The sequence below is a fragment of the Hermetia illucens genome, chromosome 2 (assembly GCF_905115235.1).
Source record: "Hermetia illucens chromosome 2, iHerIll2.2.curated.20191125, whole genome shotgun sequence".
In the NCBI taxonomy this organism is placed as follows: Eukaryota; Metazoa; Arthropoda; class Insecta; order Diptera; family Stratiomyidae; genus Hermetia; species Hermetia illucens.
Window position 1 is genome coordinate 185,892,534 of NC_051850.1, and position 23,308 is coordinate 185,915,841.

The 23,308-nt window shown below is 45.5% G+C and overlaps 1 protein-coding gene across 2 annotated transcripts in view; it reads left to right on the forward strand.

Annotated features, from left to right (window-relative positions):
- Positions 1 to 23,308, forward strand: part of LOC119647551 (ribosomal protein S6 kinase beta-2) — a 197,321-nt gene that overhangs the window by 141,263 nt on the left and 32,750 nt on the right. For both annotated transcript variants that reach the window (XM_038048544.1, XM_038048545.1), the window contains 2 exons: positions 2,584 to 2,624; positions 15,913 to 16,039. In XM_038048544.1, the coding sequence (XP_037904472.1) occupies positions 2,584 to 2,624; positions 15,913 to 16,039 (168 nt within the window). The remainder of the gene's footprint in view (positions 1 to 2,583; positions 2,625 to 15,912; positions 16,040 to 23,308) is intronic.

Sequence of the window (23,308 nt, forward strand, 5' to 3'; positions counted from 1 at the left end):
GTCTATGACCTTCTCCACCGTTTTGAGTACGAACAATGTTAGGCAGATTGGTCTAAAAGATTTTGGGTGAAAAGGATCCTTTTTACCCGCCTTCGGAATAAAGACCATTTTCGCCCGTCTCCATGACCTTGGTATGTAACCCAGTGCTATGCTCCCCCTTACCACCCTCAGAAGAGACTCTAAGATAATTCCTAGGCCTCTAATTCCAGTTCGCTCCTGATGTCACCGCCCCCTTGAAGGTGGGCAATGTTGTTGCTCAAGCGCGTTGCGTAGGATTCCCAATCCGTTCTCCTGTGATTCCTTATTATTCTTTATATTTCGGAGTTACCCTCAATGTCGAATCTGATTATCCTGTGATCAGACATAGAGGGTTCATCCGACACCCTCCAATTTCTGACCATTCCGTTCATTAGGGTATTTCCTAAAGTTATATCTAGTACCTCCTGTCTGGTGCCGGTCACAAATGTTGAGCTTATTGCTTATTGCTAAGAATAAATTCAAGAAGATACTCACCTCTACGATTGATGTCGCTGCTTCCCCAGACTTCGTGGTGGACGTTGGCATCGCAGCCGAGAAGGAGTGGTAACGCCCTCTTCCCGCAATACTTCGTCAGTTTTGCGACTTGTTCCGGTGGAGTCCGGATTTCGTCTCCTGGGAAGTATCCCGATGCCACAATTCTTCCGGGACCTCGGTATGTTTTCCACCCGGTGCCTCCTCCGAGGTATCTTTCCTCGGCTTTTTCCTGTGTGCATGCACGGGTATGTTGCCAAATCGATAGTTGATATGACAACTCTGACGTTTAATTATCTCCAGGGGTCGGTCATCTACCCCGATCGTGAGGAGTTTACCCTTGCCCTCCACCTTGCTTCTGAAGACTCTTCATAGTCGGGTATGGAGATCTTCTTTCTGAGCGATTAGGAGGCTCATAAGGTCTTCCGTTTCTATTGCCGCGGCTTTTGGCAGAAAAACTGTCACCATGTGGGCTCCTGGTATATCATCCCCAGCACATGTTGACAGTTCCACTCCTTCCCAGCCTGACAATCTAGGAACTATGGTTCTCACCCATTCTGCGGTGTCTTCCGTCGCGCAGTCCACCAGTATAAGGCCTGGTCGAAAGCGTTTCCCGGTGAACACCAGTTTCGAAGTCCAACCCTTGATCGCCTGCTTGACGACAAGGTCCTCAATGATTTCTTGCTCCTCACGAGTGAATATTTGCTCGGGAAACCTTTTTGGCAGTATGGTCAGTCGAATGCCCTTGACCGCACTAGCATAGCTAATGACGGGTTTCCTGTGTCCTGTCTTCACTCCTGACCTGCTGGGGTTTTCTCCGCCTCTCTCTGTTGCTGTTTAGAGCTTGTCTTCCATTAAAGTTTAGGGCATTTTTTCTATCGATGAGAAGGGCATCCCTTCCACAGATTTTTCCATTCGCGTTCCAGTCTCGGCTCGGTTGGGGACTCGAAAATGGAACCTATTTTTGATTATTTGACTCTATATTGCTTAATGCGTAGATTGAAAATAAATCAAAATTATACCGTTCTCCTGACTTTTGAGTTCAAACCTGATCAGGCAAATTCCCATGATTTGTTTGCGTTCTACATAAATCTGAATACACCTGGGAAGATTTCTCTGGAAACTTCCTCTCCTTCTGTAACAATAATTTTTTTGTTATTAAAATTCTACTGGTTCGATCAATACATTTGCTTACACATATGCACATATGAATACCGTTGAAAGCATATGTATGAGAAGTATCTCTATCTATTCATCCAGAAGAAGAATACCATATTAAAGTCCATCAAAGAACTAAGATATTCTCTCAACGAGTTTTTGCCAATCTCCATTTTTCAATGTCATCAAGTCGCAAAAGTGAATGAACCTGCCCCGAAACATTTGGTTTGTTTTCTATCTTTCCTCCTATATTTGTGTTCACTATTAGATAGAACTTGTTTACAAATATCTGATGATTTCACCACATGGTGTATAAAAGATGCACAACTCGATTTGACTCTGCTACTCTTTCCTCATCCGCCTCAGAAACTTCGTCGTTGGGGTCACGTTTTAATAGATAATTAGAGTTTTTGAATCTGAATTAGTGTTCGTTCCTTATCCAGGGAGATAATGGTATCTTTTTCGAGAATATCGCGGCTGGATTTCGTCATAAGGCTCATAAGTGGATTGACCGATGATGAAGCAAACAAGAGGTGAATACAAAAAAAAAGTAGGCGGATATGCTAAGCCAAGTCAGCATTCTGACTCCATTAAAGCATGACCACAATCTTTTCTCAATGAATCATTTATGGAGAATTTGTGGAGTCTTGTTTACAGTAGATATGACGCACTGAAGTAGTGATATGTAGTACGTACTTAGTAAATGAGTCGGTGTCCACATGGTTATGAACAAGAGTCGGGTAGAGTTGAGTAGTTTGACTTGAAACGTTGCACCCTATTGCGTAAAAACTACATTCACTTCGGCCTCGGAGCGAATGTAACTTGCTTGAGTGCATACAGCTAATGGGGGTAGCGTTGTAATCGTCTTATTTATCATAATCAGCTTCTAATCACTTTTAATCTTTCTGATTTCAGGTTGACCTAAAACCGGAACTGTCCATTAATAAACAACCAGAGTGAGTATGCTTATCTTTTTATTGAGAAGTTTAATCTATTCTGAGAAAGTGTGTACTAACATCTTTAATTTGGACGTCATTTATCTCGTTGCAACAGAAGATTTATAGGAAAATATTCACAATTGCGATGACTAGCAAATATGATTTTCATTTAAGGGGGTCATCCCGTGTGAAAGCCGAGAAATCTGGGCATCCCCCACGGACTATGTGACACGCAAGCTGAACTTCACGAGAAACTTTGCTGTGGACCTTCCAACCAGGGCAAAGTGGAAGACCGGCGGCGTGTTGCAAGACTATGACACGGTATTCTTTACGGACGGATCAAAGATGGTCTATAGAGTCAGCGCGGGGGTTTTCTCGAATACACACGGTGTATCCAAGTCGTATGGTCTCCCAGGTTTCACCAGTGTATTCCAGGCGGAAGTACTGGCGATATTTTTTTTTTTTTTTTGGGTGGGGTAGGTGAATGCATTTACGCACACAGTGTTGGACTCCCGATTCGATATGTCGTCGGATTACCAACTAAACACCTCCCCATCGTCAGAGAGCTAGCCTGGAACCGTTTGTCACATTACTTCGGGTCAGCCCCCGAACTCTCCCGCCTTGCAGAGCCTTCAAATCAGGGAATTCCTTTCACCAACGGGAGGGGAGAGGAGGAAGGGAACTGTCAGTTCAAGGAACCCCCTGCCATCCGGCTCCTCCACCGGTCGAGTTCTATCTTCTTAGCAACGAGAAGGGCCCGAACGTAATGGGCAACACGGTTCCAGCTGTCAGCAGTCCTCAGCATCTCTTCCACAGTGTTGGCTGGAGAGAGATCCCCTGTAACCTTGTAATGGAAAAATTGACTGGTGGAAACTATTTCGAACTAAGGAATGACCCGCTACCAGGATCTATAAAAAGAGTAGAGAAGGCCCTCAAAGAATGCTCTCTAGTGGTTGGTAACCCCACCAGGCTGCGGATGCCAAACCCCCCGTTACCTAGAATTAGATGCCAACCAAAAATTCATAAACCAGGCAATGAGATGAGGGTGATCATTACAGATTCTAACTCCCCTACGTACAACATTTGCTAAATGGTTGGTCGATGAATGCCAAAAATTGGGATCCATTAACGGAAACCAATCCGTAAAAAACTCGAAAGAATTGATTGATAGATTGAGTGGAGTGGAGGCTTTGGCGGATAATGAACGACTAGTGTCATTTGACGTCAAAGCTCTATTCCCAAGCACGCCTGTAAAAGAAGTCATAACAAAATTTGAAGAATGGCTACTACGTTTTGGTTCGACACCAGAATGGAGGAAAAAGGCTAAACAATATGCGAGGTTGGCTTGCCTCTGCATGAGTGAGAACTATTTCACATTCAGGGGTAAATATTTCAAAACGACCTTAGGTGTAGCGATGGGCAATCCCCTCTCCTCACTCCTTAGTGAAATTTTCATGGCATCACTAGAGGAAAAAATGGAGAAGGATGGATTATTGCCAAATAAATGGTTCAGATACGTGGACGACATTTTGGCAGTGATCCCGGACACAAATATCCAAAATATGCTGGATAAAATCAACACGCTGCACCCTAAAATAATCTTCACCCACGAGATTGAAGCGAATAATCAATTGGCTTTCCTAGATTTGACAATCAAACGTCAAAACGGACAAGTTACCTTTTCTATTTTCAGGAAACCGACCAGCATTCAACGTACAATCCCGGCCACTTCGTTCCACAGCTACCAACACAAAATGGCTGCTTATGGCACCATGATCCACCGCCTCTTAACAATTCCGCTCACTAAGGAAGACTACCGGAGCGAAAAACTCTACATCTTGGACACGGCTATGAAGAACGGGTACCCCAGCGCCATCATAGAAACAATGATTAAGAAACACACCCGAAGGTTAGAACGTAGTAATCTTACTACACTCTATAGCCAACAATTAACCTTAACTGCTCAAAAAAGATCAAGTGTCACCTTCTCAAATTTGTCCAAACACATACAAAGGACATTGAAAAGGTTTGACATACAGCTGGTAGGATCAAGCCCTATCTACCAGCTAAAAACCCAGCTGGCGGGGGAAAAAGATCGAAAAACGGTAGAAGAGATGAGCGGCATTTATAAAATCGCCTGCTCAGATTGCCCGAAGGTATATATCGGGCAAACAAAAAGATTGGCAACCACCAGATTTAGGGAGCACATGAAGGAGGCAGAGCTGGCTGTAAAGCACTCCCGAAAATCCACTAAATCTATGGTGGCAAAACATATGGTCGAATGCGGCCATAAAGTAAGCGCTGAGGACTTGAAAGTCCTAAAGCAGGTAAGAAAGACTAACCAGCTATGTCTACAGATGAGCAAACTTGTTTGCGTTGAGCTCATCAGGAGACGTCGCCTACTAGACGTAGGACCCCCAATGTTTGCCATTAGCCTACTTAACGCCGAAACTCCAGCCGCAGCCTTGTTCGCTGCTGCTTGGATTTGCTCAGAAAAGCTCATCTTTGAGTCAAGAGTCAACCCTAGGTAGGTAGGACTCGATTATCGACTCGCCGAACGATATGGAACGCAGGGTCGGAATTCTCTTCTTAGTCAGGATGACTACTTCGGTTTTTTCCAGTGCAAGGTTGAAACCATGAGTAGTCATCGATGCGCTTACCAGTCGCATCAATATGCCGAGTCGGCTTTGCGTCTGTTCGACAGTGCGTCCAGCAACAAGCGCTGCGACATCATCTGCGTAGCCGACTAGGCGCGACTCTTCTGACATGTCGAGTTTAAGCAGACTGTCATAGGTAGCGTTCCAGAGGTCCGGCCCTAGGATGGATCCCTGTGCTACCCCCGACGTGACCTCAATCCACCTTTGACCCTCTAGTGTTTCATAGAGCAGGGAGCGGTTCCTCAGATAGTCCCTCAAAATCCGTAAGAGATAGTTCGGCACGTTGAAAGTATTGTGTAGTATGCCTAGAATGTCTTTCCATCTTACGGAATTGAAGGCGTTTCTAACGTCAAGCGTTACGAGGAGCACCAACCGTCGAGTTCGGCGGCTATGTGCCTCTGCTCGTCGAACGGCGTCCACGACCTGCATGACAGCATCAATTGTCGATCTCCCTGCCCTAAAACCAAACTGCCGGGGAGATAAATCTTCGGCAGCGCGTATCGCTTCAGCGAGTCTACTTCTGATGAGCTTTTCGAGCACTTTCCCAGCAGTATCAAGCATACATAGTGGGCGGTATGAAGACGGCAGTTCGGGATCGCCTTTCCCTTTAGGGATCAGCGCAAGCCTCGCAACTTTCCAACGAGCAGGGAAAATGCCCTCTTTCAGGCAAGCGTTGATTGCGCCCAGCAGTAGGTCTAGCCGGTGTTGGAAAACCAGTTTGTACACCTCTGTTGGAATACCATCGGGTCCTGGCGCCTTCTTGTTTTTCATAGAGAGGACTGCCTGTTCCAACTCTTTTACAGAGAAAAGTGGACGGTCCTCTGCGCTCTCCGCGCCGACGTCACCATCCCATACGGGGTGTGCAGGGAAGAGTGCCCTCACAATGCGGTCCATCTGCTCGGCCTTAAGTGAACAGGGTTTCCGCAGAGCCCCGATTTTTCGGGTTACAAGTTTGTAACCGAGTCCCCACGGATCCCCATTCACCTCCTCGATCAGATCTAGCCAGCAGCGAGCTTTGCTCTTGTTTATTGCGCTGCGGAGTCTCCTTTTGGCTGATTTGTACTCCATCATTATGGTACATGCCTCCTCCCGGTCGCCTAGACGTTGTGTTAAGCGGCGGAGCCTGTGACACTCCTTCCGGAGCTCTGCGATTTCCACTGTCCACCAATACATGGAAGGTTTGCCGCGCCTCGATGTCTTCCTGGGCATGGAGGCTCCGCAGACCGTCGTTATCAGGTTCATAACTGAATTTACGGCAGTGTCAGCTGCGGCGCCACCGCCCCCAGGAGTACTCTTCAGTGTGGCCCCACCTGTTCCCCGAGTTTCGACAAACTTCCCGGTGTTCACTTTCGCGACGTTCCATACACAGAAAGATCGCTGGGGTGGCACACACCGAGAGTTTGTGTCCACCACTTCGAAAGCAATGTATTGGTGGTCACTTGCCGAAAAGTCTTCCAGAACTCGCCATCCGTCCACCAGCGACACCAGTGATTCCGATGCGAAGGTTACGTCTGGAATGCTTCCTTCGCAGCCCGGGTGCCGGAACGTTGGGGTGGATCCGGTGTTTAGAACTACCAGTCCTGTTCTCGCCGCCATTTCCAGAATTCGTTTCCCTCTGGAATCTGTGTGAGGCATGCCCCATTCAAGTGCCCTAGCATTGAAGTCACCCCCGACCAGGATCCGCCCGTCCGTGCTTAAGATAGCGTCCTCCAAAGCCTCAAGCCTCCGACGAAAGTCCGGTCTCATTCGGCGTAAGATAGACACTAAAAAACGTTATCCCTGAACACCGAATCCAGACAAAGCCGTCCCCTCGGCCTTGGGAAAGAACTCCCAGGAGGGTGCCGTCCCGAACCCAGATGGCAGCGGTACCTGATATGTCTGGGTGCCATGAAACTGGGCCCTTGTTTCGGTACTGCTCACTGATGAGTACTAAATCAGCTTTGGTCTCCGCAGCGAACTGCCCTAGCAACTCGTGAGCGGTTGCTCTCCGGTGCATATTGATTTGTAGGATGCGAATCATGTTGACCGTATCCTAGCTCTTTCCAGTTCTGCTCTGAAAACTGGACACCGCCCCAATCCCGCAGTGTGCGCAATGCTCTCATCAGTCGCGCCACGGTCCCTGCATAGGACGCAGCTTTCCTTTTCATTGCAGCTGTTCGCTTTATGGCCTGCCTGATCGCATTTACGACATGTTGCCCTTCTGTCAGGTCCCCGACAGTTTGCAGATGTGTGCCCATAATCCAAACATCTGTAACATTTGGTTGGGGCGGCCCGAATTCGTATCCTACACACTATCCAATCAATTCTTATTTTCCCGCTGTTTAGAAGCTTCCTCGCGTATTGCTCGGCAACTTCCACCACAGCGAGTTTTTGGCCTCGGGAGTTTGCGGAGGTGATACCAATCCGGACATTGGTTACCTCCGGGCATTCGTGTTTGATGGCCTCTTCTACCTCGTTCTTTTCCATGAGACAGTCAAGGTCTCGGATTTCTAAAGCACACGTGGGTTCCAGGCTAGAAACCAAAGCTTTTTTTCCTAGAAGCCCCTTGGCTGCTTCACAGAACGTGACTTTATTTATAGTCTTGGGGCCTAGTTCGACTAAGACTCCACCACCCTTCGTTTTACGTATGGAAGACACCTCCGCTCCGTTGTCTTCGGGTTTGATTTTGTAACGGATTTCGCTGAGGACTTCCGCAAAAGTCTTGCCTTCCGTCGGCTTAATAAGCAAAGCAAAGGTCTAGTCCTCCTTCGTCTCTCCACCTTTTCTTTCGGCACTCCGTCCTTCGTGTCCGCCTTAGTTTTAGGCAGAGGTTTTTCTGATGGCGCGACGTGTTGTTGTCTTTTGATCCTCTTCGCCTTCTTCTTTTCAGCCCTGGAGAGTACCTGAGTGAAGTCTCCTTCAGATGTCCCTTCCTCCTTTCGTTTTTTACCAAGTTCGCTCTGCAATGGGCTGTCAGCGATCCGTTTGGTACTCGTGGTGTTCTCCTCGGGAAGCGCGGTTGTTTCTGCTTCCTGCGGATTTTGTCTTACTTTCCATGTTCGCCTATAGTATGAAATCCTGTCCAGGAGCTCTTTCAGTTCCATTAGCCCGTTTTTTGATCCCCTTGAAGTACTGGCGATATTGGAGGTCTGTCGATGGCTGGAGCGTGATTCGAGCCCCAAGCGTAACATAGCCATTCTGACCGACAACCAAGCGGCCATCAAGGCCTTGTACTCAACGACGACATCTTCCCGGCTGGTGGGGCAGTGCAGAGAGGCGCTCAGCGATCTGGGCGGCACGCTCAAGGTCACTCTCCTCTGAGTTCCCGGGCATAAGAATATAGAGGGGAATGAGCGGGCTGACGGATTGGCCAGGCAAGGCTCTGCTCTTGGCAGTCCCTCGGGGAATACAGTCGGTGTTCCGCTGACGGCTGTCGGGGCCGAGTCTACTCGCACTACCTAGCAGCCGCGGGCTAGGTTCTCCTTTAGCTTCCACTTTATGCCATTTGCACCAACTGTCCTCGCCTGCTGGACAATTTTGATGCTGAGGATTTTCATCTCTAGAACATTTATGGAAGAAAGTTGCCCAAATTTCTTGCTTCATTCCTTCTATCGAATTTGCGTGTCGAAGAATAGCTAGCCCAAAAAATGTAGTGAGGTCGTTAGTGACCTCATCAGTAAGTTTTCCAGCCCCTTTTCCACCAATGCCTTTGTGATTCTTCTTTGCATTTCTAAGCCGCGTTCCCATTCTTTTCTGGACATGTCCTACGCATTCCTTTTTAAAATCGGTTTACTGTCTGTCTGTCTGTCCGTCACACGCATTTTGCTCGGAGACGGTTACAGCGATTGACACTAAATTTGGTAGAAAGATGGGAACTGTGAACGCTCACGCATACAGTGAGTTACATCCTTTTACGTTGAATTTAAGGGATTTTTTTTTTATTAGATATAGTCGTGTGTGGTATCGAATTAAAGGTGTCGATTAGTACTTTTCGAAGTCGGTCTTAGTTTTGAGATTTGTTGGAAAGGTGGGGAGTACGCGGGGTTGAAAGTGATCATTCCTTTAAGGGGGCCATTCTTAGAAACTACCAAACCGAAAAATCTGAAAAAAAAGGAAGCTGCCACTATATGGTGCCTGGGCTCCGAAATACCTTCTATACTGATATCTATACAAATAAAGTTAATAATAGTATGTTACTATAATTTTTAGTAATTGGCTGGAAAACCCCCCTTAAGTTCATGTTAGCACCAAATAAGTTTAGACAATTGATTGGTTTTCCATCTTTTTATATTTATACCTGTGTTCGAATTTATAAGGCTCAGGTAAAAAAAGATTCGATGCTCTTTCTCATCGAGTACTCTAGCCGCGGCTGCAAACTCCTTACCTGTTTAACACTGTAATTTCTGAACGGCTCGGAATATCGGAAAATCCCTTTGCCCACATATTCTCCACTATATATAGATATAATTCATGAAAAAAAAAATCGATTTTCCAAGCCGACACACGGGATGACCTCCTTAATGTTCTCATTCAGTATGGAATGACTTTCAGTTATTTGAATTATGACCCTCTAATCAGTTCTAAATTAATTGAGATAAAAATGTAACTATGAACTCCGACTAAATTTAGAGAGAAAAGACTATCTGACGGGTCTAACTCCACCAATAAATGCGCATTATCAAAAAACCATTTCAAGCGATAAATATAGGTAAAAAATCAGTAAATCATCTCATCATTATCCACTAATCTATAATAAATAGACTTATATCTGCACTTCCAAATACAGTGTACAAAGTATATTACAGATACAATAGTTTCCCGAGAACGCCGAGTAAATATTGATTCCAAAGTACAAATTCATATTGCTCCCCAAAAATGGCAAGATTTCCGCAATTCTGGTTGTGTATGCTCCAAGGTGTATATTGAATGTGGACCTTGAGCTTTGAGCCACGAAAATTTGGAAATGAGTTAGGTCAGCGGCACCATTATGGATTTGTGTCATTATCAGTTTAATTTTATCATTTGTAAGATGCTTACAGTGAAGAACTGGAAAAACAAGAAAGAACACTGTTCTGGTAAGATTTAAGTGGAATTTATTGGATGTCCTGTTCAATTTAGGATCATTCTTTTTGATTCAGACTCTGCATTTGATAGTAATGAACACAATTTGAGTTAAATTTATGCATGAATCTTCATGGGAGGGAGGAATGGTATTTCTTATTGGTCAGCTGTGTTACACACCAGCGGAGTCATTGTCCCCTGGTCGTGAAAGTAGCTTCGAAAGGCTTTAACCAGCGTGACCTTCAGTACATTTATCACATTTTTTATATATTCTCCACAGGCCTAGAATGATGTCCTTTGACAATATTTGTTAGCTTGAGAAGGAAATGCCGCATCACTGAGGTTAGGCTTATGGGGGGAGGCAAGGAAATAACATCAATACCTTTTCACGTAAAAATTTCCATTGTGAAGATGGCAACGATTTGACAGTCTTATGTCTATAATGTCTGGTATCACACTAATCGACCTTATTCTATGCCTTACAAGGATCATATATCCTTGTGCCATAACCAAATTTCCAAATCTACCTCAACTCTCGCGATTTTACTAGAGGTTTGGATTCTTCCTCCTCTGTTCTAAGCAACAGTGCCAGCAGTCCAATGCTACTTTTGTCTTCTGCTCAACACCTCCACGAGCATCTAGCCCGTACGCCGACGGGTCTCTTCCATTGTTTTTGTATTAGGCCAGAGTACTCCAATGACGTGACGGCATAAGTTGATGAAAGGTGTTGGAAAGGACCTTCAAAGCAAAACCGCCAGCGGACCCCATCTGAAACTCGGTGGTCGCCAATGCTGTCAGCGATAAAAGGTTGAGCTTGAAAGGGTCTTACCTTTGGCCCTTTTCTCCCAGATGCCCGGCTGATGCGGTCAGAACTGGCCCGTTCGCCCCCTTCTTTACCTCCCTAGAAGAAGTCAAACTTGCAATCTCCCGGTGCAATAAGATAAAATCTTCGGGTCCCGATGGCATCTCGAACTTTGTTCTGCTGAAGTGTGCGCCTACCATCAGTGAACGGCTCGCCATCCTCTTCAACAACTGCCTGAACAACGGCCACTTCCCGGTATCTTGGAAATCCGCCCTCCTCATACCTATCCCTAAAAAGGGGTGCTCGGGCGATCTAAAAGATATGAGGCCCATCGCTCTTCTTTCCAATATTGGAAAAATCTTCGAACGTTTCCTACTAAGTCACCTCAATAGACACTACTCCGCCATCATTCCACTTAACCAATTCGGTTTCGAAAACCTCAGATCCACCGAGCAGGCAATCATGTACCTGCAAGACCATATCCTCAATTAACTGGAAAACAGGCATTGCACCGTAGCCTGCGCCTTAGACCTCGAAAAGGCGTTTGATTCTGTTTGGAAAGAGGGATTGCTCTATAAACTAATCCAGTCCAATTGTCCCCTTCCCTTATTCAGAATCCTCGCAGATTTCATCTCCAACAGAACTTGCCACGTGCGTTTCGATGGACTACGCTCCTGCGACGTCCCGGTAAACTCAGGAGTCCCTCAGGGATAGATTCTAGGCCCCAAACTTTTTAACATCTTCCTCCACGATATTCCCCTTCCTTCCGTAAACTTATCCTCCACGACAACGGCAACTCAGGCAGCCCTTCTCCCGCCCTCTCCCCCAACGACAATGGTCCTCCCGCGTCAGGAGGGATCCGCTTCGCCGATGCCACCATCCTATATGCGAGTGGTCTCAGGCCCTCAATAGCCTCCCTCTCTCTCAATATCCTAACCAATAGGGTCATCGCTTATTTCAACCGGTGGGCCCTTACCGTTAATTCCCTTAAGTCTGAGGTTATTTGCTTCAGAAACCCCAGTGGAAAGCTCCACTGGCGCACAGTACCAGAAAGCAAAAACCTGCATTTACGCATTGCTAACCACACACTCAAGCCGAAATCAAATATTAAATACCGGGGAATCTCAATCAACAACAAACTCAAATCCAACCCTCACGTCAGATCTGCTATCGCCAAGGCCTCTAAGGCCTCAGCTGCCTTAAAAAACCTCCTCTCATCCCGGGCCCTGTCCCCTACCACCAATTTATACAAAACTATTATTCCTCCAATCCTGACCTACGATTTCCCAGCATGGGCTACCATGTCACCGAACGTAGCAGAAGCCCTCCAACGCTTTGGAAGAACGATACTCAGGAAATGCACGGCCAAATACAGAAGGCCAAATCTAAAATTTCACCAAAACTCTCTTCTGTACGACCTTTCAGGGGTTTGCCCCATAATTCCGCACATGATCAAGTTGTCGCGCGTCAGACTGGAAAAGTGGATGTCCCACCCTAACCCGCTGATATAAAATCTCGCTAAACACAATGCACTATTACGCGAGCAGAGGTACTACGTGTCAGGGCTGATTCTCCTCTCAGACAGTAACTCTCCTCTCAACCATCACGCCTCCCCTCCCTCTTTCATCCCCTCCTTTTATCAAAACTCCTCCCCGGACTTTCAGGGTCCAGGGTAAGTCCAATGTCCTGGCAGTCAATCCACGCACAGGTGTAGATCACTTTCTATTATTTTTTCTTTACTTAGTCCAGATTAAGACAATAGACACTAATTAGCCTGTACATAATGTAATACCTCCAAGCATTAATTTCTTCCCTAAATTAAGGCCCCACAATACAAGGCACGCAATCCCACAGTCCTTTTCATCCCTACCGCCTTGGGTCACTGTCCTCACACAGGCCCAAATCGAAACTTGTTTGCACTGATGAAGGGAACAAGTGGTTCCCGAAATATCGGTATTTGCAAGAATAAATACCCACACCAACGAATAAGAAACAACAAGTTTTTATTATTTCAATTAATTAATCGTTGGAAACACCGCATAATTTCACTCTGATAACTCTTCAGTTGATTATCTTTGTGGATAAAAGACCTATCGTCAACGTCCCTCACGAGACTATGGAATGTCTTGCAACCACTTTTGGGCGATAATCAGTTGGCGGTGATCGGCGGAGGGGGGAGAGGCAAACATTTTCCCCTGTAAGCAGTCATATTAGCGACACTGAAGCAAAGGAAAGCGATGATCAGATGATGGTCCTTTCAAGATCGTTGTTGTAAGAGCTTACATAGGATTTAAAACACCCATCACGATCACACTATCACATTTAGGAAAGCTGTACAATTGTGATGCTCTTGGACCGAAATACCACAGTCAACCACTTGTCCGGAATCGGCTCTCGGGTCGTACCTAGATCTAGAATATCACCGGAATCTCGAGCAAGTTGGAGAGAGCGAATATTTCGCGGGCCTTCGATACAGTGATTTAGGAGCGCATATTCCGCTCACAAAAACTGTTTTCAATAATGAAAGGTCGTAACTGTGAGGAAGGTCCCTATCCGAAAGAAATTTTTATTTCTTTTGGACACATTTTACGGCAAGCAGAGGGCACCGAACGATGACCCTACTGCCAAAGGAGTAAATTGATCTCTAATTTACTCAGTCGAACTATCTTCGCTCGAGATATCTCGGTATACCACTCCCCATTTAGTCACTTTGTATTCCAAAATCTATTATTCGTCACCTGTGAACAGAAAATCTGTGAAAATCGTGCTGGTTTGCAATTCTAACAAGAAGATCAGCGCATTTGTTTTTCCGATTGTCATTGTACTGATTTGGATTTTTTTGTATCATTTTGGCACAGGGCTTTCATATGCGTAAATCTTTGGGTAAAATCTGAAGCATGGCGATAAAGTCTTTATTGTTAAACAATTTTCATCGGTATTTCGGGAACCACTTGTTTGATCAGAGAAACATGTGCTTTACTTAAGAGCACTGTCTTGTGTTCCCTTGCTCTTTTGTAGGGTGTGAACGTGCTTTCAAAGCTGATAATAAATAGTAGGGCTCATTTTTGGCTAATATGGTGTAGTGGCTCATCTGAAGGAAATCCGTTCCTGTCCGGCGCATTCCTTGCAACACAACCTCAAAATTGGGACAGGGTCTCGGCTGACTGCTTGGCAATTCCTAAACTGTACAGGGAGCGCACGTTTCATGAGATAGTGGGCAAATCATTTGTCGTCGTTGCGAGGCTCCTTTTGTGGGGTCTCAACACCTATTTCCGTGAAGGAGTGCCCGCCGTCCCCAACCTCGAATCTGGAAGACCAATTGATGCAGTCGTTTTTAGGTGACCTTCATCCTTTTCTATTTGCAGCGTTTCGTTAAGTAAGAACTACCAGCAATCACCATGTGGAGTTGGGAGTAGTGTTTCGATAGTAGAGCTATTGGTGTTGGTCCATCATACCCTAATGGCCCCCATAATATGCTTTCTTGGTGCACGTTGTGTTTATCTTTGATGAATTCCGACAACTCAACAATTTGCGCTCCAAGCAAAATGAAGGATGACTCTTCTAGGTCGGACTTCTATTCTAAAGTCTTCATTCTTCTTGCCGCATATTTTCTGGCATTAATGGGGTTCCTGTGGTCCAGGTCCTTTTCCGCCTTGGATATTGTGGGAGATTTCATAATCGTTGAGCTTCTCCTAAAGGGTTTAAACACCTGCTTGCCTAAGCTGCTTGTAGCATTCGATGCCACGGTGGCCGGTGGTATCGACGACCGGGAGCCTGCTTGCCAACTCCCAAAAGCCGCCGGTACTGGGGTTCCTGTATTGTAAGTTTATACATCTTCTCTTAGTTCATATTGGTTTATTATTCTGGGTGATCTTCTCATAGCCATTTTTAACCACAGGTAAGCGTTTTTCTCCCACTTACCCGACCTACGCATAAACATGTCATTGTAGGTACACCTTCGAATGCGTACAAGTACATATTCATACGCATCCGCACGAAGAGACGCGCCTGATAGAAGATCTGGTAACTCTTCATAGGTTTGTCTGTCTGTCACGCATTTTTCTCGGAGACGGTTATAGCGATTAACACCAAATTCAGAGGAAAGGGGGGAATTGTGGACGCTCACGCATACAGTGAGTTACATCTTTCTACGTCGAATTTAGGGGGGGGGGATGGAGAGGTGTAATTTTTTTTCACCAAATATAGTCCTGTGGGGTATCAAATGGAAGGTCTCCTCAGTTAGTACTTTACGAAGCCGGTCTTAGTTTTGACATTTGTTGGAAAGGTGGGGAATGCAGGGAGTCGAAAGAGATTATTTCTTTCACGGGCTCATTCTGAGAAAATACTCAATTGAAAAATCTGAAAAAAAACCAAGAGGCTGCCACTATATGGTGCCTAGGCTCCAAGATACTCCCTTACCAATATCTGTCCAAATAGAGTAAATAATAGTATATTACTATAATTTTTGGTAATTGACTCCAAAAATCCCTTAAGTTCATCCTACAATCACAAGATGCAGGCTATAATATAGAGTATGATCCTACCAGTTTGGTGGAAATCGCACTATTACTAACAAAGTTATAACATGTCAAAGTTGTTGCTTCTGTGCAAATTCAAGGCTTTGAATGTAAGTATCACGTGAAAGTGGATATAATAAATGCACATATTACGTGCTAAGTACTAATAGGACTAATGTCCACTCAAATGTTTTTATAAAAGAACTACACAAAACCTTGCATTCCTGAAGCATCTAGCTTCCGGTTCCCAGATTTGTTTTAATTTATCCATTTTTTTATTTTATTTACAGAAATGAAGATTCAGAGACAATACAATTATGTGAGGGAAACGTGAATCCCACCAATATAAGATTAGGACCGCAAGATTTTGAATTGAAAAAGGTGCTAGGCAAAGGTGGCTATGGAAAAGTTTTTCAGGTAAGTTCTTTGTTTTTATTCGTAGTAAGAAGTAAAATATATAAAATATAAAAAATGATTAAACTTAAAAAAGATTTTAAAATATAACCCGGAGCTGGTGAAAGGATAAATTCTGGAAGTTTTTTTTAAAGTAGGGTAGGTGAATGCGGTTACGCTTAGAGTGTTGAACTCCCGGCGTGTTGGACAGTACACCATCGGACTACCAACTAAACACCTTCCTGTCATCAGAGAACTAGCCTGGAACCTTTTGATACATTATTTCGGACTAGCTCTTCCACTCTCTCGGCTTAGGAAACCTCCAAGGCAAGGTGTATCACGGGCAATCAACTCTGGTAAATCTTTGCCCTTGCGGCTGTTGATAACTTTACATCCCTCAGGAACGAGCGTAACGGGGATCACCATCACGTCTGGTTCTGAAAGAATCCAGCTCCTTGTCAAGGGCATGGGGACGTGGGACGCGGAGAGGGGGGGGGGATATTATCTTTCTGGTCAAAATGACTACTTCGGTTTTTTTTCCGGCGCAAGGCTGTATACACGTCTGCTTTGTGCCTGCTCAACTGTGCGTGCGATAACAAGTGCCGCAACGTCGTCTGCATAACCGACCAGGCGCGATTCTCTCTCTCATGTCGGGTCTTGGCAGACTATCGTAGGAAGCATTCCAGTGGTCCGGCCCTAGGATAAATCTCTGTGCTATTCCTGACGTGATCTCCACCTTCCTCTGGCGCTCTAGAGGGTCATAAAGCAGCGAGCAGTCTTCCAGATAATCCCTCAATATCCACAAGAGATATATCTGTCCATCTTACGGAATTGAAGGCATTTTTAACATCAAGCGTTATGAGGAGCATTATCCGCCGAGATCTGTGGCTGTGTGTCTCGGATCGATGAACTGTGTCCACGACCTCCATAACTGCATACACTATGGAGCTCCTTGCTCTGAATCCGAAATGCCTTGGAGATAAGTCCCTAGCGACGTGGATCGTTTCAGCGAGTCTACTCCTGATGATCTTTTGCAGCACATTCCCGGCCGTGTCAAGCATACAAAGCGGTCGGTATGCAGATGGCAGCTCCGGGTCTCCTTTTCCTTTGCCTGATTACTTGGAGTCTCGCCACGTTCTGACATGGAAAAATAACTTGAACGCCCCCCAACAGCCAGGCTGGCCGGTGGCGGAACAGCAGTTTGTAAACTTCCGCTGAGATACCATCAGAACCTGGAGCCTTCTTATTTTTCATTGCTGGAATTGTTTCTTCAAGCTCTTTTATTGTGAAAAGGAAATAGTCACCGACATTTTCCTCGCTGTTGACATCAATTCGTACGGGATGTCTGTGGAATAATGTCCGTACAAGGCGGTCTATCAGTTCGATACTTAGTATGCAGGGTTTGCCCAGAGCCCGGATTTTGTGGGTGACAAGTTTATAATCAAGTCCTCACGGGTGGTGCGAGTCGCGAGCTTTGTTTTTATTTATTGCACAGCGGAGTCTCCTTTTTACTGATCTATACTCTGTCTTTACGGCCATGCCTCCTCGCGAGTGTGTAGTTGTTGTGTCAAAATGCAAAGTTTATGCCACTCCTTCCGTAGGTTAACATTTTCTACCATCCACCAGTACATAGAAGCTTTGTCACGACTGGAGCCTCTCCGGGGCATGGAAGCTATCGCATGAATTTACGACAGTGTGAGCTGCATCACTGCCACCCCCCCGAAGCACCATTTCGGGCAACTCTGCCTATTCCAAGATCTTCGACGAATTTCCCGATTTTCATCGTCGCTACGTTCCACACGTCGGGGGTGCACGCTGGCCAGTAGCGGCAACCACTTCGAACGCGATGTAGTGATGATCACTGACCAAGAATTCTTCTAGGGCTCGCCATTCATCCACTGACGGTGCCAGAGATTCCGACACCAAAGTCATATCAGGGATGCTTCCTTTGCAGCCTGGGTGCCGGAACATTGGCGTGGAACCGGTGTTTAAAATTTCAAGCCCAGTTTGTCCTAGCCTTTTCTAGTTCCGCCCTAAAAATTGGACACCGGACCGATCCTTGTAGAGAACGCAGTTTTCGCTTTCGTTGCAGGTCTTCACTTGATGAGCTACCTGACCGCATCTGCAGCATGCCCTCCTGTCGGGTATCTAGCAAGTTGCTGACATGTGTTCATAGTTCAGGCACCTCTAGCACCTGGTGAGGTTTATCCGCATTCTACCCATCCAATTTTGATTTTCCCGTTGTTAAGGAATTTCCTCGCATATTGCTCGAGGACTTTTATCGCAGCATAGAGCATTCACAGAAGTAATACCTATTTGGGCATTGGTTACCTCTGGACATTCAGGCTTTATTGTCTCTTCATACGCTTCACCACTGTTGCACGTTTTCTGATAAGGAAAGAAGGTCTAGCTAGGACGGTTGGTTGCACTTCCACTCGGTTCATGTCCGAATCCACCTGCTCAGGATTAACGATTTTGAGTAAGCTTTTTTCCGAGACAAGGACACTATATGGTATTGGAGTTACATTTTCCTCCTTCTCTAATATTTCGTTCAATTTTTTTGTCACCAGGAAGGGGTGTACCATCGACTACAAAGCCCCTACTCCAGTTCCCTGAGGCCTGACCTACGCTTAGCTGATCGAGGAATTCACGAACGAATCAACATTCGCTCGGGGCAATGCGGTCTACTAACACTGGTTCAGTGCACACTACCCGATTAGGGTGCCGAAGGGGCTGGGTCCTGTTGTATGTGACAATTACCGCCTTTGCGGACCTAAGCTAGGGTTATCCCTATCGACGTCAGCAGAGAGCTGTCGACGGCATCAAGGACTCCCAGTGTGTCCCGACGTGTCACCGAGTCGTGGCCGACTCGTTAAAGATTGCAGATGACCCTTGAGGGGATTCTGAAAGTTTTGGCTTATTAATTGCTGGAGATATTACACAAGGCCACTGGACCATGAGGGCCTCTTTTGGAACGAATATCAAAACTAAGATCACGTAATAAATACTTGCAAAGTCCTGTCATGTAACTAGTAGGCTTTTTGTGTATCTGCTCCACGTCTATAATATCTTGTTTTTTCAGTGCAGAATAGTATCTTCTGTAATTTCATAAATTGTGGTCACTATAGAGACAAGTGATTTGGGAAGACTTAACTATTTCGCATGTGATTGTATTGATTTTGATATTTATTTTCCTGGGACGTCGTATCAAATTTTACCGATGAAACTCCTCCTCATTCTAAAATATACCTCACTTCATATGCTTAGTAGTTGTAATGACATCATTATCTGATTTCAAATTCTATCTAAATCCCTCCTGTCGATTATGAATCCTCTTGGAAAAAACTTTAACATTTCCAAGTATTTCCGTTTTTAAAGTTTTGTGTGAAACAAAACCTTATTAGAATCCAGTCGATGTCTGTCTGTCTGTCACACTCAATTTATTCGGAAACGGCTGGACCGATTGTCACGAAAATTGGTGAGAGCGTGCGGTTTGTTGTTCCCTTTACATATAGCAAATGGCACCATTTCGTGTTAAGTTTAAGGGGGGCTTCTCTTACATGTGGATGGAGGGTACCAACATTTTTCTTCATAATATGTTGCCATGTGGGGTATCAAATGCAAGGGCTCAATTAGTACGTTTCGAAACTGGTCCCATATTGATGATATCGGGTGAAAAGTAGAAGAGTGAGGGCTCAAAATATGCCCCTCAAAAAGTGTAACAGGTCTCGTTCTCAGAGCCGACTATTCCGATTTGTTATTATGTTATTAATTGGTTGCGGTGGTCAGGTGACCATTCTGAGCGTCGACGGATCACTTCGATGGAGCTTCAGAATTTGCGGGCGGACCTCTACGGTCAATATCGCCATTTTTTAAGGTTTTGTGTGAAGCAAAACCTTATTTAAATCAGTGCAATGTTCGTCTGTCTGTCACACCCGATTTACTCGGAAATTGCTGAACTGATTAGCACGAAACTCGGTGAGAACATGTGGTCTGTGTGTTCTTTTACATGCAGCGAGTGGCGCAATTTTGGGTTGAGTTTGAAAGGGGGCTCTCCATACATGCAAAAGCGCGATTTAAATTTTTTTTTCACAGAATATGGTCATATGGGGTATCAAATGTAAGGGCTCGAGTAGTACTTTTCGAAGCTGATCTTATTTCTGATATCGGGTGAAATATAGAGGAGTGAGGGCTCAAAATGAGAGAGATCTTCCTTCTTGGGCGTCTCTGGTCACTTTCAGAGCACGATTGAGGAGTATCCTTGTCGTTCTCCTCTGTTTTGCCAAATCCGAGTTCCACCATGGTGTTTCACCTTTCTTTTGCATCTTGAGTGGGCAGCTTTCTTCGAAAGCTTCTCTCATGCTAGTTGTGATCATCTGGGTTGTCTTCTCAATTTCAGCAATGGATTTGATGCGCTTCCCAGGGATCGTGACTCGGGCGCTCAATTCTATTTGGTACATCATCCAATCTGTCTCCCTCGGATTCCGAAATGGAGTGGCTGGAGGTGGATCCATGCCCATAACGAAATCAATGCGCCTGTGATCCGAGATTGTGATATCGTTTGATACTCTCCACTCTCCGATCTGAGATGCGATGTCAGGAGATGCCACCGTGATGTCAATGACCTCTCGCCTGACCACGTTGAAGAAAGTGGGTTCATTACCCAAATTTACGATCTGCAATTCGGTTCCTACTAGATACTCCAGTAGTCTCGATCCTCTTGCATTGATGTTCGAACTTCCCCAGCATATGTGGTGAGCGTTGACATCACATCCTGCTATTACCCCCATGCCTCTACTTTTGGCATATTGGATAACTCTGATAAATGTTCCACTGGGAAGGTCTTCTACGTCGTAGGGAAAATATGCAGAGCACCATAGTATCTCTTTATCTTCCTGTTGACTTTTTATGGTTACCTTAGCCGACGTTGTGTCGCCATCACATAGGTCGTTAACCAAATTAGCCTGGAAGTCTTTGGAGACTACCATGCAGGTGTGGGGTCGATCGCTTCCATTGGCATACAATAGGTCAGCATGTTGGAAGTTTAGGCCCCTGACTACCCCACCAACAACTCACGGTTCTTGTATGAGGTATATAAATTTCTTGCAGCTATTGCTTTACAATGCTCCAAATTTATTTGGGAAATGTGACACCTCATTTAGAGACCCTTTTCAAAGTTAGTCGCGCACCCTCCCACACATCGTTAAGGGAGGAGCAGTACTGCCTGAGCCACTCGTTCGTGTCTTCGTCGGCATACACCTACCGACTCAAAGCAAAGCTTAATGCTTTGCGCAGATACAGTCCTTACAGCTAGGAGGAGTTTCCTAAGTTGTTCGCACTGCTCAGTATCATAGCCGGATGGATTAGAGTCGGCATACATGACCCATCTATCGGCTTCGATACTCTTGGCTGCAAATGAAGGCCTAGCCGTTGCCGGCCGAGCCCTCTTTGCTGCTTTTGTGTCGAAGAGTTAGGATCGTCCGAGGACCGCTGCCGCTCCGATTTCCCCTTAGCCGCAGGTGCTCCGAACGCTTCTTTCCCCTCAACCTTGGCACAGCTCTTGGGTTGTGCGTTGCACGGAGGTGGTTTGCCCAGAGGCGGATTGCTATCCGTGGACAGGTGCTTACCCATGGGCAAGACTTTAGTCTCAACAAGTGGCTGACAGAAGGGGCCTGCTTCGGCTCGTCCATTAAGGACTGGGTCTCAATTGGATTGGTTCCCACTTGAGTAAGTGGAGAATCTGAGTCTAGACTCAGGTTCTCCATCGATGAGCTCAGGGTTGCCCCTTCACTCGGGGTTGGATCGTCACGATCGAAGTTTAACTGTGTTTGCTTAATAGGTTTATGCTTTTGGTTTTTTGTTTTTTCACAGTTGGCTACCATGGTCTCAATTTTTCTGGGGAAAGTAAGTCGATCTCGGCAAGCCCCTTTTTGCCGAGACAAGGCTAGTTGAAACTGGGGGTCGCCTGGTACCCAGAGTTCATCGTTTACGGCCACATCTTAACCCCTGTGACCATTCAGCCCTCGGCACGGTAGTCACACCTTGGCTTGGGGTTTTGATTACCGCTTGGCTTCAGGTGTCACCTCCCGTTTCCTGGAGGATCTTCCTTACTGAGCTCCCTCACCACGACAAGGTCGGTAATCGTCGAGGGAGTGGGGAGCGCTGACAGATAGATCCGTTTTGCGGATTATGTTCAGGTTGTTGTTGCGAAGAAGATAGAGCTTGTCGGTGGGCGGTGGGTTCTTTGAACTAACAATTTCTTTCCTCCATTTGCTGAAGGTAATTTTGTGACTTGCAGGCTCCGTAGGGCGAAGCTCAGTGCAGAACAATATCTTTCATATTTTCATCAAGAATGGTCGTTATAAGGACAAGTGTTTTGAAGAGAGTTGGCTGTATCCACATGTGACTTTGTGTTGATTTTAAAGTTTATTTTCCCGTTTTAAAATATTCACGTGAGGAGGAGGACATTTAGAGAATGCAGATAGCCAGTTTTGAGGACGTGTTAAATTTTACCGATGAAACTCATCGTCATTCTAAAAGATACGTCACTCCCTATGGCTAGTAGCTCTAATGACATCATTATCTGATTTCGAATTCTATCTAAATCTCTCCGGTCGATTATGAATCACCTTGGGAAAAACTTAAACAATTCCAAGTATTTCCGTTTTTTTATTTTTCACTTTTCGATGTTATTCTTTTGAGATGTTTAGTCTGCTGTTGGCGCTTCTATTCATGTTTGCATTGCATGAGCTCTCGTATTTGCAATGCAGGCGCTCTAATGAATAACGCCACACGTAATATAATTATAAAATATCACGATACACCGCATAACAGCCAGGCAAAGTAGAAAACACAAACAGCGCAGGGTATTGAAAGTATGGGGAGTTGACGTAACGTGTTTTCCGTTGATATTCTTGTACGTTACCCAAGAAATGAATGCAAAGATAGTGGCGATAGCGGCGTCGTAAAATTCCTAGAAAATGCCCGTAATGCAAACATGGAATATTATGATAGTAGTAACGACGAGGAAAGATAGTGTAGAGTGGGGAAGTAGGTGACAAGGGTACATCTGAAGTTTTAGATAAGCTAGAGCTTCTTGCCAATTGACATGAAGTGTTGTTCCCTATTAGGAACATACCTTGCACATTAGATTCCAATGTAACTGCGACAATGACCAGTGAGAATTCCCACTATGATTCGGAGGTTCTTTTTGATGAGGTTTAAGCAATCCTTTGTACGCATGGGTTCGTATCTCCCAATAAGCACCCTGGACTGCTCCATCCCGGGTAGGCC